The following is an 18,120-nucleotide window of genomic DNA, read 5'->3' as shown; positions in this document are numbered from 1 at the left end:
ACATTTCGAGTTAACCAGTTGTTTATTTATTTTGATTGCGAAACAAATACTTGCAACTTATATTTATCAATTTCGAGTCCGCTTCCTTAAACTAAACAGTACTGGTGTCTTATGATGAAACATGTCCGTGACCCGAGTAAGGCTCGAACCCATGATCTCTGGGTTGAAAGGCAGGCACATTAACCGCTAGGCAACCATCCCCTTTACACTACTGATGTTATGCAATGGAATCTTCTCTGCATTGATTAATCTGTCCAATATAATAAATAATATAAAATAGAACTATTAACAGTAAAAAACTGTATCACACTAGCTCATTTTTTTGAGATGTCCAGATCCTGTGAATCAATAAGAAGAAATTCGTAATAAATATGTCATTTGCTTGGCCTAGATCAGGTTTGTTATTCAACAAGAAACAATCATTGATACAATTAATATTCTATTATTTGATTATTTCATGACAAAATATTTCTTTCAAAAATATTTCTGTTATTTTCTTCCGAATTATATGTTTGTACGTTAAACAAACACTACATGCATATCATGTATATAAATTATCTGTACCTTAAAATTTAACTGAAATTGGATATTCTTTCGTGAGATAAAGTTACACTTTGTGCACAGAGGTATGACAGCGCCTTTGTTCATTCATAGCAACCATAAATCGATTGAATGGCAAATATAGTTATTAACTTGAAAGGTATTAAGAGTAGGATATTATGAAAGGAATATAAGAGATGTTTTTTTTTTTAAAGTTGGAGATTGTGATATAAGTTTTATTATGAATTATTATGTTTAATATGACATTGAAAATAAACTTGGACAACGTTTATCAATTTAGAAACACAGTGTAAATCAACTAAACGAACAGATTTTAACAAGACAACAATATGGCGGAGGGTGGACAAATAGATACGGATATTCTTTCCGATGAAGCATTTGATGTATTATGTTCAATGTGTAAAAATCAAGGCAAAAACACTGAAGGTGAACAATACTGTGTAGATTGTAAAGATTATTTCTGTGTTAGTTGTGTCAAAGTTCACAGTAAAGTGCCTTTATGTGCTGGTCACAAGGTGCTAGATAAATCTCAGATCAAGTCAAGAACCAGCAAAGGTCTGCCGAGGGCACCGACAGAGAGATGTGACAGACACAGTCATAAACACATTGATATGTACTGTCAGAAACATGATACTGTTGGCTGTTCTACATGTATGGCAGTTGATCATAGGTAAAATTTACTCCTTAAACAAAGATTATTTTCTCAATTTATATATGGAATGATTAGTAGGTACTTAAAAGTTTTAACATAATATTCTATCTTAGATACTGTTTTGATACAGAAAATAAAAACATATCATCTCCTCAGTCATCTCATAGCCTGATATACATAAACTGTATAAACTTATTTTTCAGATTATGCAAAGATACATTCTACATACCAGAATTTATCCAAAACAATACTTACCAAGTAGTTGCAACCAGAGAAATTCAAACAAAACTGAAAGCCTTAGATACCATCCTTGCAGAAAAAGCTGATAGATTTAAACAGGATAAACAAAGGCTGCTAAAGAGAAAAGCAGAAATACTGGCTGATATTAGAAAATTCCGTCAAGAAATCAACGACCATCTTGACAAGCTGGAGAAAAGTTCTATAAATGAGATAGAAGATAAAGTCAAAAGTCTTGAAGACAAGATTAAAGATAGTCTCAAACAGCTACAAGCAAACAAATCCAGGATTACATCAATAAATGATAAGTTAACATCTACAAACACAAATCAATCTGAAGTGTTTGTTTATGTGAAGATGGCAGAAGATGCTGCAACTGTTGCCTACAAATATATAGATGATTCAGAATTACAATGTACAACAGAAGACATAGAATATCAACCTGATATAACAATTCCTACGCAGCTAGAAGAAAAGAAAACCCTGGGCACATTAGCAAAGAAACATACAAAGACTTCTGTCAGTTTATTTCAGATTTAAGAAAATAAATCATATAATGTAAAAATTAAGTCTGATAAAAACAATTGTTATATCACAAGTGCCTGTTGTATGGAAGATGGTACAATAATTCTAGCTGATTACAACAACGTCAAGCTAAAACTATTACACAGTTATAACTATACTGTCACTGAGTATTGTGATCTACCTGACGTGCCATGGCAAGTGTGTATTATCAAAAACACACAAGTAGCAGTAACCATGCCATCAAAAAAGGAAGTTCATTTCATTTCATTAGAAGGACAAATGAAATCAACAAACAAGATTAACACCGCTTTTGACTGTTATGGTATTGCATATGCTAACAATACTTTATATATTTCAGATGGTTACATATCAGTATATATGTATACATTGTCTGGTATTGAGCTTAACCAGTTCAGTAAGGATCAGTCAGGACATAAGCTGTTCACTAACATACGCAGTATAGCTGTCAGTCAGGATGCTACAAGAATTTATGTTGCTGACTATAATAATGGACTGATAGTACTGGACAACAATGGCAAGGTTATAACATCATTTGATGATGAACAATTAAAGAAGGCTAACTGTTGTTATCTCACTGAAGCAGGCAGTGTGCTGGTATCAGGATTGGACTCTAATAATGTTTTACAGTTTACATGTGATGGTGAACTGATAGGAGAGATAATACAATTTAAAGCTGATAATCGAAAAACGAGAATTTTGTCTGTGCTGATTAGAATGAGTGGAAAATGGGGAATAACGTTAGTCTGTTGTAATCAACAAATGACTAAGATGTGTATAAGAAAACGGGGAGACGACAACATTGAAGTGTATGATATCTAGAATGTTAAGTTAAAGCCTACAAAAAACAATTTCGTATGATTTAAGAATAATTTGATTCATAAGTAAAAGCATTATTCAAACATAAAATGTGGAACCTCCACACACAAAAAAAGACAACAAAAATCACTGTCTTAGCCACAAATAGCAAAAATCAGCAAAAATCAAGCATAATTTAGACACTAAGAGAAAAGTTATGATCATCATCGGCGATGACACGGCAACCCCGACATGACTGTTACAATACTTCTATTTTTATCTTCCAAAAAAAGTCGAGTTAAAATCCATCTATGTTCTTGTAACATATTTCTGTCTTTCAGACCCATGGCATGATCATTATTTTTGTATGTTTTGTTTAGAAGATTTTTAAGTAACATCATTTTAAAGGCAGAAACTGTTTTGTTGTTATCATTTACTACAGATATCATTGACTATCTGACAGCACAAAAGTATTTTTCTAGTTATTTATTGAAGCTCTAAATAAAAGACAACAAAAACTCAGTTATCCTGACAATATGACTACATAAGATGTAATGTTGCAAGCTTAATTCATTGTGAATATATGAGAATAATGTTGATTTTCAATGTATTTCATATTGTTGCATTACGATTAAATACAAAATTGATTTTAACTAAAATTGATTTTAACTAAGTTGTATGCTGTATAAATTAGATTCTGTGAGTGAAATAGATTTATAATTTAAACATTTTTGATCATTTTGAAATTAATTCGTTTAGTATCACTTTCTTAAGTTATAGTACGTGCTTTTTTATTATTAAATACTGCTTAAATATTATGCGAAATGTGTGATTTTTACTGTAAAAAGAGCCCTCGCAAGTTTCTTGCTGTTGTTCTTTGTATTCATACAAAATGCATTCATTCTATGGCAACGTAAAATGTAGCAATATGAAAATATTGATGAGTTTAATCAAGTCATGTTTGAATTTATCCTACAATATTGATTGTGACAAAGTTTGTTTATATGGTTGGTTGGTTTAACAGCGTCCGTACAGTCCAACACATATTAAGTCATGGGAGCCGAAACAGGGAAGATAATTTGGCTAATCTCTGGTGGTACAAAATTATAGATTGGAAGACTTACAAGTTGAAAAATCAAATGAAGCATTAATATATGTACATGTATGGGTATGATATATGAATTGTAAATGTTGCTTACCTGCAATTGATCAGAGTAATAAAAAACCTGCCCTTTATACATCACCTCATTATATCCAACATTTATATAAAGAAGTATAAAATTAGTATTATTTTTTATATAAAGTTATGACAATTTTATGCAAGTGTTTACAAGTATAAGATAAGTTCATTTTGTTATGCATAAATGATGTTTTTTTTTAAACTTTACTTATTTATCTTTTTACCATATTTCTCTTATTGGGTAATAAGATTTCCCCTTAAACTATATTGCAATTTTCTCAAAATACGTACCAACAGGTTCATACATTTTTCATTTACTTTGATTTGAAAGATCAGCCAGAAATTGTCCACATATTTAATACAACAACAACAATAACTTCTGCTTTTAACATGTTTAATGATATCATTTTAAAACATGTAAAATGATGACTCATTTGTTTCTTATTGAAATATTGATTGGAACAGGTGTATAAAAAGTAAATAAGCAAGAAACATGTCTGTAAATTTTACATAACATACTACACTTTGTAGAGAAATACCTTGTAGTAAATACAAATTAATACACAAAGTAAAAGTGACATAAAGCAAATGAATAATTCAAAGTAGAAGTTAAAGTCTTTTCACCATTCAAAGTATTACATGAGATATCAGATACCTGTATGTAAGCTTGGGCAGCACGCTGGCAGTCATAATAGTAAATTGATTGAAAAAAAATCTACCAGAGATCAAATAATATCTACTTATTATTACAGGTATTTTATTTTCTGGTCTGTTTAAATTCATTTTATGTTTTTTATATCTTACTTAGTTACAAACTTTGTAATTTGATTTCACACTAGGTTTAAATCGTTTACTGTACATTTTTGCATACTGAAGTTATGTTACAAGCATAGTATTTTGCAAAATTAAGATTATTTTTTTTTTACCTTTACCGATTTATGATGAACATTAAGATTCACAGAAAAAAATGTATTCCTGTAATATGTTAAAGACATTATTTACTTTTAATCATTCTTATTTATTTAGATATATTTTGTAAATACTTTTAAAATTCAAAATTGCCAAATAATTGCGATAATTTTTACCAAGTTTATGATTTTATTTGTCAATTAGTTAGTAATTTTGTTGTTTAAAGAAAACATGATCTCGAGTAAAACATTTCGGTAATGTTTATGTGTCTTGCGAGTACTTATATGTAATTTTACCACTCCTAACTTAAATAATCTTGTTTTGTTTGATATTATAAATCTATATTGCTATCAAATTTCGTTTGATAGATTTTGAAATATCAGAATGAAACGTATAAGTAAAAATATGAAATCATTTATAATATTGATAAATTCAGATACATATACATTACATGTATGAATTCTTTATGAATGATGTTTTATGTTTTGTATTGTATTTGATACATAGTAAATTGATTGAAAAAAGAATAAATCTACCAGCACCAGCTATCGAATATTGTCTACTTATTATTACAGGCACAAGTATCTCGAAAACAAATATTACATTACTTTGATTTTACATAAAATAATAATACGTAATCCTAATGGTATGAAATTTATGCCAAGTAGTTTAATTTCTTCCATTCAACGATATATAGCAGACACTTAATTTAAGTTGCTGATGGATTGACAGACGGACAACAAGCGTCAAGCATATCATTACATCAAATGTCTGAAATCCTTTGGGACGTCTAAAATTGATTTGATTGTCAAACATATTACCAAACTATACATGATGTTTCATCAGATCACAAATAAATGCATTTGTTACTCATTATGCGAATATTGCACCCATTTGTTTTCATCAAAAGTCACATGGTAGACTTACCTCCAAACTCTATTGTAGTTGAGATGATTGATATTCGGTCAGATGTTCCAATTGATTCAAGTTAGTCAATTTATTCAAGTATATATCTTTACAAGGGATGCAATTGTAGCTAGGAATAAGAATCATATAAACCAAAAAATAGTCTATACCTACATTTCGCTGAGAATCTCTATTGTTAGCTTTTGAGATTCTCAGTAGATTAACAGTCAACCTACAGACTATAACTAAACTTAACTGAGCTCTAATAAAGGTGGCGATTGTGACTTAAGCATGCAACCAAAACACAGCCAGACCAGCCTGCACATCCATACACTCTTACCAAGCACTATATCATTGAATGTTCTGATATTAAACTATTAAAATTTAATTAAATCTAAAATTGATTTCGACTGTTCTCATTTCAAAGCAAGAAAAATCATGAGAAATGCTCAAAGCTATGCTTGTTTCCAAATTCACGATATAAGCAAAATAGAAACAGCAATCTCAATGTCAGATATTGTATCAAAACAACAAATAACAAAATAAATAACAAATATTGAATTGCTTTCTGAACCAGATATTTAATCACAATGTAACAAAAATATGCTGCAACATCTATAAAAAATAGTTATATTTTTGTTATATTAAAATACAAATTATCAGTTACCATCACGTTACCAATACACATGTAGGTGTGAACTAATTTCGTGTTCATTAAAATTATTCCGTTAATAGACATATAACAATCTTATTTACAAATGAATTGATAAAACAACAATCCCAGAAGCATTTAAGATAATAACAATAATTGGAAAAAAATAAATGCATGTAAATTGTAACTTTGTGTATGACAACTCAACCCCCTAAACAAAACATAATAGACTCAACCAAAAAAAGCGCCTGCTTCTTCACCTAAGTATGTAGTTGCACGACCATGATTAGCAATTTAGAAAACCAAATCTAAGAGATAAACCTATTGTAAAAATAATACTTTGACCACAGCAGATTTCGTACAGAAAATAATTATATTTCTGTTATATTAAAATACAAATAATCAGTTATTTACCAAAATTGTACCATTACAGAAAAACAGCCATAAAATCAAAGTAAATTTACTATCTATGAATTTTTTTTTAATTATAAAACATATATTTGAGGGATAAGTTCATTGCAGTTAACTCTTAGGAATGTGAATTTCTTTAAAGGAATTGGCAACCTTTCCATTTTTACAACTGTACAATATCATTTTGTGGATACCAAAAGGAAATATTAGAACTCGGTCAACTTACAGTATAGATAGCAGGATTGGCTCTTTACTACTAGCAATAGCAAAGGCATATTACATGAAATTCTAAAAGAGTTATAAATGTTAACACTATTTTAAAACTCTCAAGACTGCCAGACATAATGACTTGACAATGTCTATACTAGAATCTTTCCACAGATTTTATACCAAACGCCTATTAAATCTAGATGTTAAATACATTTACTCGAAAGGAAAAAAGTAATACTAGCATAATGATGGTGAGTGCCTATGAAGAGAACATTTGATTATATTGTCACCGAGATCCATTTTTGTACTGACTTCTCCGTTCTTTTCTTTATTCTCTTGCTTCCGTGATATATCACTTGCTTCCAGACGATGTCATTTAAACATCACATGTTTGCTTCCATCAGATATCAACCATTATTCCACCTAAAGTCTTACAAATTTCATGTATATTTTGTAAATAAAAGCAACGATTTTCACTTAGTAAATGAGCGTTATTGTAAATACTACCTCTAAGCAGCGAAAAGAAATTAAACATTTTAACAAATAATACACAATGCTTCAATCAAACAATAATCTGTTTATTTTATAATGCATTCTATGTCTAATGTTTACACAACCACAGGCATGATGGAGAGCTCTAGATTATATTAGATTTCTTTAAAATGTGCACCTTTTCAAATTTAGAGTATGAGCTAGAAATGGAAAAGGTTACCCTCTCTGGGTATTTGATGGGATTTAAATATCGACATTTTGGCATCCATCAAGATAAAATTTATATATTAATGTCAAAATCTATGACAATGAACTTTCATAGGAATATTGGGCACAAATTATGAGGGTCGACTCTGATGTTCGGCCATTGCAAACTCAGTCATAATGTATAAAATATATAAGTATAATAGAAGAAAAAGAAAACACCAAGAAACTTTCAATAATAAGAAATATATGGTCACATGATTTATCTGTTACCGCCATAAAAATTAAAACTCTTTTTTTGGATTTTATGCATCTATTTTGGTTGACTCAACCTTACATCGCCAAACACGAGTCGGACATCTGTTTCAATCATAAACTTAATTTTTGATTCAATTTCCAAATAAATAGAATCCCATTTACTAGTGGTAAATTGGATTTATAAACTGATGTAGAAATTGAAGCAAGGAAGGGCAGGGTTGTACCCCTGAGTATCTAAAAGGCAATTTTATTCAATAAAATTCATTGTCTCACTGCAAGTATGTTTCACAATATTTTCTGCAACAAAATGAAGTTTTACATCGAATTCAACAAAATTAAATATTAAAACTAACGGATATTTTTTAAACAGCCAAAGGCGGACATTGACATTTAACACATTTGAAATGATCTACAATAGTGGGGTCATGTTAATGTATTTAAATGTTTACAGTAATAAACTTAGTGTAGGACAACGATAAGGAAAGAGAACAATGTTTATGCGTAAATTATCTTATTGTAATAAGCGCCTTGATAACCATGATCAGTGGTCTGAAGAAGCCGTGTTGTGCGAGCAAAAAGTTTTTTGGCCAGTTAAAAGTGGTAACTGGCTCAGTTAAAAATGGACATTCGTCAGCTATAGAGATAGGTGGGCATTGTTATTATCTTCTTCTTCTTTTTTTAAGAAAACTCAAAGCTCACGAGATCGCTTTTCCTCTTCTATTTCCTTTTTATTTTCTGGTCACAGATTTAATGATTGTTATATAATGGAAAAAGAGTACTTCTAAAAGTTCAACTTGGGATTTTTTACATTACGACGTCTAATTATTACAACTGGTAGTGACACATTTTAAGTAATCTTAAAAAAACCCAGGTCTATCCTTACACTTCTGACAGGAATTTTCCTCTGGCGTAAATGAAATTTGTAGAAATATATAACATATATTGATTATATGTGTTTTACAGAATCATTCAAACATACATTGATTATATGTGGTTTACAGAATCATTCAAACATACATTGATTATATGTGGTTTACAGAATCATTCAAACATACATTGATTATATGTGGTTTACAGAATCATTCAAACATACATTGGTTATATGTGGTTTACAGAATCATTCAAACATACATTGGTTATATGTGGTTTACAGAATCATTCAAACATACATTGGTTATATGTGGTTTACAGAATCATTCAAACATACATGGGTTATATGTGGTTTACAGAATAAATTTAAACATACATTTATATGTGGTTTACAGAATCATTCAAACATACATTGGTTATATGTGGTTTACAGAATCATTCAAACATACATTGGTTATATGTGGTTTACAGAATCATTCAAACATACATTGATTATATGTGGTTTACAGAATAAATTTAAACATACATTTATATGTGGTTTACAGAATACATTCCAGATGGATTACAGCAGAGATGCACATATGGAAAGACTTGTAGGTTATATGTATGATGATACGGACAAGACCACACAGTACTACACGGTCTACAATGACTATAAAACTGTAAGTGTTGACAATATATCTTCTCATTTTTCTTCTTTTAATCAAATAAACGCTCGTGCAACACTATTTTCTTGTTCTTACCCATCCTTGCAGTTACTCTATATCTTTATCAAAAGTATCTTGCAACATGCGTATTTTTAGTTTAATCCAATGAAATACACAAACAAATACAATTACTCTTGGCAATGTGGTACAGTAAAAAAATCTCTTTGCAATTAGGTATTTACTAAAACGTTTATCTCGGCAAAGAGGTAACACACATTTTTTCTCCGCAATGAATTCCCTTGGCAATGGGGTACATAAAAGCAAATTATCTTGGCAAACGAATTATCTTGGCAATGAGGTATTCAAAACGAATTCTCTTGGCAGTGAGGTACTCAAAACAACTTATCTTGGCAATGGGGTACTCAAATGAGATATTAAAAGAAAGTAAATTCTCATGCCAGTGAGGGACACAAAACAAACAAATTCTCTTTGCAATGAGGTACACAGACAAATTATCATGGGAAATTAGGTACACAAACAAATTCTATAAATACTTATTTCCTTGCTTCAAAAAGATGTAAAATTATAGTCAAATTATTTGTCAAGGGCCCAGTACATTTGGCCAGAAAACTAAATTAAATTCTTTCATGTTTAAACATAATTATCAAACATCTTAATTCGCTATTATAAAGAACAAACCAATATCACAGTTTGCAATCCAATAAATATACAGAGAACAAGCCAATATAGCTGTTTACAATCCAATATAATGACCAAACCAATACCATGGTTTAGAATCACATCCAATCAGGATCACACTAAAATATTTGGTTATAAATACACTAAAACATACACTTTGACATCACAGCGCTGCAGTAATTGAGCCGCGCCATGACAAAACCAACATCCAGCAAGGATCCAGACCAGCCTGCGCATCCGCGCAGTCTGATCAGGATCCATGCTGTTCGCTTACCAACTCTTTTACAAGTAGAGAAACTTAAAGCGGACAGCATGGATCATGATCAGACTGCGCGTATACGCAGGCTGGTCTGGATCTATGCTGGTCGCAAACCCATTATGTTGGTTTTGTCGTGAGGCGGCTCATTTGTATTAATATCCTTTTATTGTCTATAATATGAATGACCAGAAGTTTTGTGTTGATATAGGGTAGACGGTATGGACTTTATGGGAAAAATTCAACTACATGTGTCGTGACAATCATTGACAAGGATTCCCAAGCTGTGAATTGTGTACCAAGTATGTTCAACATATTTTGTCTTATTTTCCTCATGAGTGATGATAATGATGATAATGTCGATAATAATAATAATAATACTCCTCCTCCTCATCATCAACAACAACAACAACAAGAACAACAATAACAACAACAACAAATATCATCAAACATTATTATCAACAACAAGAACAATTAAAATAACAAAATCAAACATAAAACAAAAAAAAATAATAGAGAAATGACAAAGGAATGTTAAAAAAATTGACACCCAGTTTTGCATCGTGAAATGTTTATAAACTTATCTTTTACTACTTTAACATTTCGAAAGAATTTGTCATAGTTACGGAAATAATGTTGTTTGTTAGCCATTACTAAAACCCTAAAGCTAGTGATTTCTTAACTTTTATTATTTTTAGGAACTTTGTCATTTTGTTTTGCTATTTTTATAAATAATCTTACTGTGCTTAGTTAGCGCTGTTATTTTTTACGAACAATACTAATTAAAGTTTTCTTTAAAAAAAACAACAAAGATTATTTAGTCACCCTGTAACTAACTTAGTGTAGCTGGTTATGTAAAGCAATTTTAATGTTATTAAACCCGACTCTTTGATAACTTCCCGCAGGCGAACTGAGGCATGAGGGAACTATTACAGTCGGCTCTGGCAATACGTCTATACAAGCTAACGTTTGGTCAGGTTATGCCGATAATATGCACTGGAGAATGCAAACATCGTCACGTGACTGCACTCCTATATCTCTTACACGATATGGCTTTGACTCACATGGTAGGTAGCAATACTCGCTAGATCTATTTGGAAATTTACAACAAATGATTAAATAAAAAAAAACAACAAAAAAAAAACACCTCTAGCTATTATTCTTAGTTGTGTCCGACGTTTTGCCATTTATTCTATAATGATAATTCATTATTGATAACAATATCATTCGTTTCAGATTTTCTTTGATGCGAGCGTTCTTATCGCTTATATAGTTTTCCGTAAATAACCGCCACCGAACGAATGTTGCCAAATTCTTGTGGAATGGGTCTACCTCAGATCACATTTAGTGTAAGGCATTTTTTCTGATTTAAAATCATACAATGTGAAATTTAAAAAAGATAAAAGACAACTAAATCTATGTGTTATTTTGTTTATTTTCCTAGGATATCCGGTCATGGAGAGTACAACGTATTTGAATATGACACAATATCGACTGAGCGTGCCAGATGCCTTAGAACTCCCGTCCCAGTGTAAATTCGTAAGACTCCTTAAACAAATTTTTATAAGTTTCCAACATCCTATTATTTTTATTACACAGACGCTTTCTATACTTGGTGTTCAGTATTGTCCACATTGGCCATATAATTAAAACACACTTTGCTTCTTTTGCTTTTTAGCTTTTTATAGTAAAATTTTCTAAGAGATTAAGTATTGAAGTGTTGATGATATTGTTGAAAAATACACAAAATTTGATATCTATGCTGCTACTGATGGCAGCAATATTTCTGTTGTCTGAGAAACAGACAGTTTTAGAAGGAACGAAAGTTTTAGAAAACCCGAATGAGAAAAAGAAGAAATTTCAATTTTATATTGTTTATTGCAGGGTGGTACTATTATTGGAAAGTGATAAAGATGGCGTATGTGTGTTTTGAAATACATTTTGTATATTATGTTCTTTTTCGTCCTTTAAAATAAATGTGAATGTTATGAATGTATTTTTTGTGAACAATGTTATGTCAGCAAATATTCAGTTAAACCTAATAAAAACATGTGCTATTTTTGCAAAATCCTGCTATTTTAGGACTCTTTTTCATATCTCTTCTTTTTAAAATGTAATAAAATACAAACACATATGTTGAAGTGATGAACATATATAGACTGCAAACAGAATAATAAAAATGTACGCTAGGCCTATATTTTCCTTTTAGTAAGCTTTCACGTTTTTGTTATCTATATTAAAAATACCACAAAGCAAAATGAACCCTTCAATAATGAACATGTTGATAGCAAAGCAAAATTGAAATGATGTTGCAGCTTTTTTTCCTTCAAGGTGACCGTGCTAATCATCAAATTAACAAGAATTTGATATTGACAAAATAAAAATTCCGAGTCAAGTGTACATATAATCTCAACAGTTTTAAAAACATTTCCTATGCACAATGCTCGGTCCACATTCGTAGTACTCTTGTTTAGAGATCCACATTTGACTGAAAATAGTTAGAGAAGCGAGAACAGAACCACCAATCCATACTGAGTACTTCCTGTCTGAAGGTACAATGACCTTGACCTTCATAGAGCTGGGAACCAAATTGTCTAATTCACATTTCATCCTTTCTGCATTCATTTCCTGTTCAAAGTCTAAGGCGGAATAACACAATTTTTCTTTGATATCGCGAACTATTTTCAATTCAGAGGAAGTATTGAAACTATATCCGCGTTCAATCAGAAGTTTTGACAAATTCTTTGTCAGCGCTTTTCCTGCCAGATTAATCTGTTCAACAGCGTGTGGTAAAGCATATCCTTCATAAATCGGTACCACGTGAGATACTTTGTTACCGGAGTCGAACACCACACCTGTGGTCCTGCCGGCATCGTACTATGATAAAACAGCTTGGACAGACAAGTAGAATGCGGGTATATTAAATGTTTCGAACATAATTTGTGTCATTTTCTCTCTATTAGCTTTTGGGTTTAATGGCGCTTCTGTAAGTAAAACCGAATGTTCTTCAGCCACACGAAGTTCGTTGTAAAATGTGTGGTTCCAAATTTTCTCCATATCGTCCCAGTTAGTGACAATGCCATGTTCAACTGGTGATTTCAAAGACAAAATTTCATTTTCAATTTGAGCTTCGTCGCCAACATACGCATCTTTAAATTGCGATCCAACCATACAAGGATTATACTTAGGACGGCCTACGATTGCCGGAAATACAGCTCTAGGTGCATCGTCATCTGCAAAGCCGGCCTTGCACATATCGGATCCATTGTCAATTACAATGCCAATGCCGTCGTCGTGGCCTTGCGACATTTGTTTTCTGTGAAATATAAACTGAACTCTTTATATGAACACATGCATATGTGAAACCATAGTTTTAAACGGTACAAGTCTAATTGGCACACGTCAATCCGGTCCCAAATCAATCAATCAATTTGTGAGGCATGTTTGTTTTCCCCAAGTTTGTCCAAAGTGAAAGTAGGCCAAAATTCATATAATAACAAAGCTCACAATGTAAAATGATGAACCATTTGAAAGAACACTTCCAGGTTTATGTTTTAAGAACAATTTGAAAAAAAAATAAAAATGATAACAATAAGAAAATTTACCTTGAATGACATGAATGTGCTAGTTTTCTGAAGACCAAGTACAATCTGTTGTAAAGTTTTATGGACATTTCATGAATGGCAAAATCCAGTTTAAAGTCAGTTTTAGTGCAGGCAAATGCTTTTTTTGCATAAAACACAAAAAACTTGCAAAAACTTAAATCTTAGGAAAGTAGTTTATCTGTCCTTGAACAAACATGGCCTTCATGCTATGTGAAAAAGGAGTACCATGAAAACACACATCATTTACCTACTTCTTGTGTACATGACAAACAGACACTCTTCACTATTACACAATAGATAGGTAAGATTTTAAAGTCTGATTGTGTTTTCATTTTTGTTGTAGTTCATAAGGCTATAAATGGTGATTGTCTTCTTGCACTACGTTTTTACAAAATGGTCATATGCTTAGAAGGACATGAGATACTGAATTATTTGGAATTAAGTTTTGAACGATTTTTGTATTTGCTGCAAAAAAATAGCATTTGTTGGCACTAAAGCAGACTTTAAAATGGATTTGGCCATTCATGAAATGTGTATAAAACATAATGTTCTTGGTCTTCAGAAATGTAGCACTTTCAAGGTAAATATTCTTATTGATATCATTTTTATTTTGGTTGATAATTCTCCTTAAAACATGAACCTTGAAGTGCACTTTCAAATGGTTCATCATTTTACATACTGAGCTTTGTTATTAGGGGGCAGGGGACATATCCGAATGATGGTCAAATTTTTTAATAACTCAGACATTATGAAACTGGCATTGCTTGCACTGTGCGTTAGTGATATTTTTAAAGGAATCGAACGGATTCTGGAGTATGCTGCACCTTCATGAAGATATAAATTGCTGTCAGTCATTTTTATAAGGAGCAATGCATGCAAACTATTATTTTCTTCAATGTATGTCATATATCATTGAATAATGTTGTGCAACTGGTTATCTGCCTGTGAAACAGATTTTGAAATATTTGGAATTGTGTTTCTTGCCACACTGAAATACAAAATTGTTCATTTTTAGGTCCCCTGCCCCCTTATATGAATTTGGGCCTACTTTCACTTTGGAAAAACTTACTGACAAAGCGGAATCACCTTAAATGCAATCCGACATTGTACTTCCCGTCAAGGGAGGTTACAAATAATGTTTTGTTCACGTCACTTTAAACGATGATCGATTATTTACCTTTTATATATTCCACAATTAATCATGTCGTTACTTCATTAATACATAATAATTTTAAAAGTAGAAACTGGCATAATACACATGAAAATATCGGCTCAAAATATAAAATGTGCTCCTAGTCAAAAATTGACAACAATTAAAATAGATCTAAATCGAAAATAAGAAATGTTTTACCTTTTTCTTAAAACCAAATATCCTCTCGTTGTTTAAATTGATCCAAAATTGTTGTTGTTTTTAAATTGTTACATCTCGTGGAACTGTTCTATAAAACTATACTATATTTGGTAAATTTTAATGTTCATACTGCAATCGTTGTCAGGGACATTTCATTTTAGCCATCATAATAATAGTTAATCCTTTATTCAAATATAATACTAAATATAGATATAGTAAGTTATACATGTCTATGGAAAAAGTAAAATCTATAACGGGTATAAAATATAGAATGTATATAAATACAAATCACGGTGGTGAATCTGCGCGGCATATTTTAAATTAAAACGGTCCAACACAGAGAAGGATTTTCTTTTTTCTTAGACTGCTTAATCTAGGTACTGTTTTGCAAATATGTGTTGAACGAATTACGAAGGGTCAACATTCATCCATTTTATTTTGTAGAATATCTTGTTTTCCGTCTTCAGGCATTGATCAGTGTTAACCAACAAAGTAATAACTTCAGGACAAATGTCTGTTTTTATGTTTTATTTTAAAATGTAATGAAATATGAACACACACAAACGCACGAGCACATGCTACATATATATGTACATTAGTACATTCATTTTCATATACAGATCAAATTACGGAGAAATCGTTTTTCATTCTCAAAGTCTGATATGGATTTGAAATTACATACAATCACGTGTAAAATGTGAAAGTCAACAACTATGTGAAAAAATAATTATGCATATACATGTATCTTCATTTGCGTTTGATAAAAAAAGAATCTAAAAATACTTGCAAAAAAATGAAAGACAAAGTATTTATATGTTTAAATGTTCTAGACAGATAGTTCTTAGAAACATTTCCTGTGTACAATACCCGGTCCACATTCGTCGTACTCTTGTTTAGAGATCCACATTTGACTGAAGCTTGACAGAGAGGATAGAATTGAACCACCTATCCACACCGAGTACTTTCTCTCTGGTGGAGCAATGACCTTGACCTTCATAGAGCTGGGAACCAAATTGTCTAATTCATATTTCATCCTTTCTGCAAGACCGGGAAACATTGTTGACCCTCCTGAAAGGACAACTTTTGATAAAAGACTTATCTTTATGTCTGTATCACATTTCATGATACTGTTGTAAAGTAGTTCGTGTATTCCTGCACTCTCCATTCCAATAAAAGATGGTTGGAAAAGTGATTCAACACAGCGGAAACGTTCGTTGCCAATAGTAATAACTTGTCCATCCGGAAGTTCGTAGCTTTTCTCTGTCTGAGAAGAACTTGCTGCGACATTCATTTCCTGTTCAAAGTCTAAGGCGGAAAAACACAATTTTTCTTTGATATCGCGGACTATTTCCATTTCGGAGGAAGATGTGAAACTGTATCCGCGTTCATTTAAGATTCTTGACAAATATTGTGTGAGGTCACGACCTGCAAGATCAACACGTTCAATGGCATGTGGTAAAGCATAACCTTCGTAAATCGGTACCACGTGAGATACCCCATCACCGGCGTCAAACACCACACCAGTTGTCCTCCCGCTGGCGTATAATGATAGAACTGCTTGTATTGACACGTAGAAAGCTGGCGTATTGAAGGTTTCGAACATAATTTGTGTCATTTTCTCTCTATTAGCTTTCGGGTTTAATGGCGCTTCTGTAAGTAAAACCGGATGTTCTTCAGGAGCCGCACGAAGTTCGTTGTAGAATGTGTGGTGCCAAATTTTCTCCATATCGTCCCAGTTAGTGACAATACCGTGTTCAACTGGATAATGTAAGGATAGCATTCCTCTCCTGTTTTGAGCTTCGTCTCCAATGTACGTGTCCTTTGCGCCCATTCCTACCATGCAAGGATCATACTTAGGATGACCTGTAATTGCAGGGAACACGGCTCTTGGTGCGTCGTCACCTGCAAAGCCGGCCTTACACATTCCGGAGCCATTGTCAATCACAATGCCGGCAATAACGTCGTCGTAGCCAAGAGTCATTGTTTATTTCTGAAAATTAGAATTACACGTTTTAATCAATTAATGCTCGCAAAGAATAGCACGTGCGATAAAATGATGGTGATTACCCGGGAGGGACCATTTCATGGCACTTAAAAATTATAGCTGTAATAAATAAAAATCAGAGACACTTTTCTGCTCCTTATCAGTAATATTCTAATTTTTATTAGATATACAGCTATATAAAATCAAAAGTTCGTTGCTAGTAGAAAATATCGAAACTGTATGTAGTGATCTACTATATATAAATTTCAGCCAATAGTATAACCAAAGTTGATTTAAACAAAGTGTATTAACGAGCTACAAATAATATGTCATTAAAATTACTTAGTATGCAAAATAGCTTATTCAAAACTTTCCACAAAACTGATATATTTCATTAATCTAAATTATAAAAAAAAGAAACAGTGTTTCACTAACTCGAGGTATAAATTATCTTCTATGACAAAATATAAGCAAACACTTAATATAAATTTTAGAAATCATATACAATAAGAATAATAATAATAAAAATATTTCAAAGTATCGAACACAAAAATTTTCTTACCTCAAATTAAGAATTATATATTCGTATATATAACGTTTACAGCTGAAAGTTTGTTAATAATGCAAATTACCGTAAAGACGCGCATATTTATATGTTAGCATCTATTTGCGAATGTGTCATAGTCAATAAATTA

General features: G+C 31.6%; 4 protein-coding genes across 6 annotated transcripts in view; 2 read left to right on the top strand and 2 right to left on the bottom strand.

Annotated features, from left to right (window-relative positions):
* Positions 1 to 12,473, top strand: part of LOC132733613 (uncharacterized) — a 36,814-nt gene extending 24,341 nt beyond the window's left edge. Inside the window, exons 2-6 of one of the 3 annotated variants that reach the window (XM_060720274.1) lie at positions 9,429 to 9,545; positions 10,697 to 10,787; positions 11,391 to 11,552; positions 11,930 to 12,024; positions 12,370 to 12,473. In XM_060720274.1, the coding sequence (XP_060576257.1) occupies positions 9,429 to 9,545; positions 10,697 to 10,787; positions 11,391 to 11,552; positions 11,930 to 12,024; positions 12,370 to 12,393 (489 nt within the window). In that variant the 3' untranslated portion in view covers positions 12,394 to 12,473. The remainder of the gene's footprint in view (positions 1 to 9,428; positions 9,546 to 10,696; positions 10,788 to 11,390; positions 11,553 to 11,929; positions 12,025 to 12,369) is intronic. The other 2 variants (XM_060720276.1, XM_060720275.1) reach the window with 2 other exon arrangements.
* On the top strand, positions 644 to 3,335 carry LOC132733604 (transcription intermediary factor 1-alpha-like). The gene is made up of 2 exons (XM_060720264.1): positions 644 to 1,231; positions 1,417 to 3,335. Exons 1-2 carry the CDS (start codon positions 891 to 893, stop codon positions 1,988 to 1,990), a joined length of 915 nt encoding a protein of 304 aa, XP_060576247.1. The 5' UTR covers positions 644 to 890; the 3' UTR covers positions 1,991 to 3,335.
* Positions 12,474 to 12,664: 191 nt separating the features above from the next.
* On the bottom strand, positions 12,665 to 15,570 carry LOC132733612 (actin-like). The gene is given in 2 exon segments (XM_060720272.1): positions 12,665 to 13,801; positions 15,442 to 15,570. A coding segment is annotated over 1 exon segment (891 nt). The 5' UTR covers positions 13,795 to 13,801; positions 15,442 to 15,570; the 3' UTR covers positions 12,665 to 12,903.
* A 459-nt stretch (positions 15,571 to 16,029) lies between these two features.
* On the bottom strand, positions 16,030 to 18,089 carry LOC132733611 (actin-5-like). Its single transcript, XM_060720270.1, has 2 exons — positions 17,988 to 18,089; positions 16,030 to 17,431 (listed from the first exon to the last, which is right to left on the bottom strand). Exon 2 carries the CDS (start codon positions 17,420 to 17,422, stop codon positions 16,283 to 16,285), a length of 1,140 nt encoding a protein of 379 aa, XP_060576253.1. The 5' UTR covers positions 17,423 to 17,431; positions 17,988 to 18,089; the 3' UTR covers positions 16,030 to 16,282.
* Between the last annotated feature and the right edge of the window lie 31 nt (positions 18,090 to 18,120).

This window comes from Ruditapes philippinarum, unplaced genomic scaffold, assembly GCF_026571515.1.
Source record: "Ruditapes philippinarum isolate M1 unplaced genomic scaffold, ASM2657151v2 ctg5169_1_1_1_1, whole genome shotgun sequence".
NCBI classification, from domain to species: Eukaryota; Metazoa; Mollusca; class Bivalvia; order Venerida; family Veneridae; genus Ruditapes; species Ruditapes philippinarum.
Note: the sequence above shows the minus strand (reverse complement) of the source record. Positions and strands in the feature narration are given on the sequence as shown.

Coding starts and splice junctions, on each gene's coding strand:
- LOC132733604 (XM_060720264.1), top strand. CDS start 891: ATGGCGGAGGGTGGACAAATAGATACGGATATTCTTTCCGATGAAGCA. Junction 1,232..1,416: donor TGTATGGCAGTTGATCATAG/GTAAAATTTACT, acceptor CTTATTTTTCAG/ATTATGCAAAGATACATTCT.
- LOC132733611 (XM_060720270.1), bottom strand. CDS start 17,422: ATGACTCTTGGCTACGACGACGTTATTGCCGGCATTGTGATTGACAAT.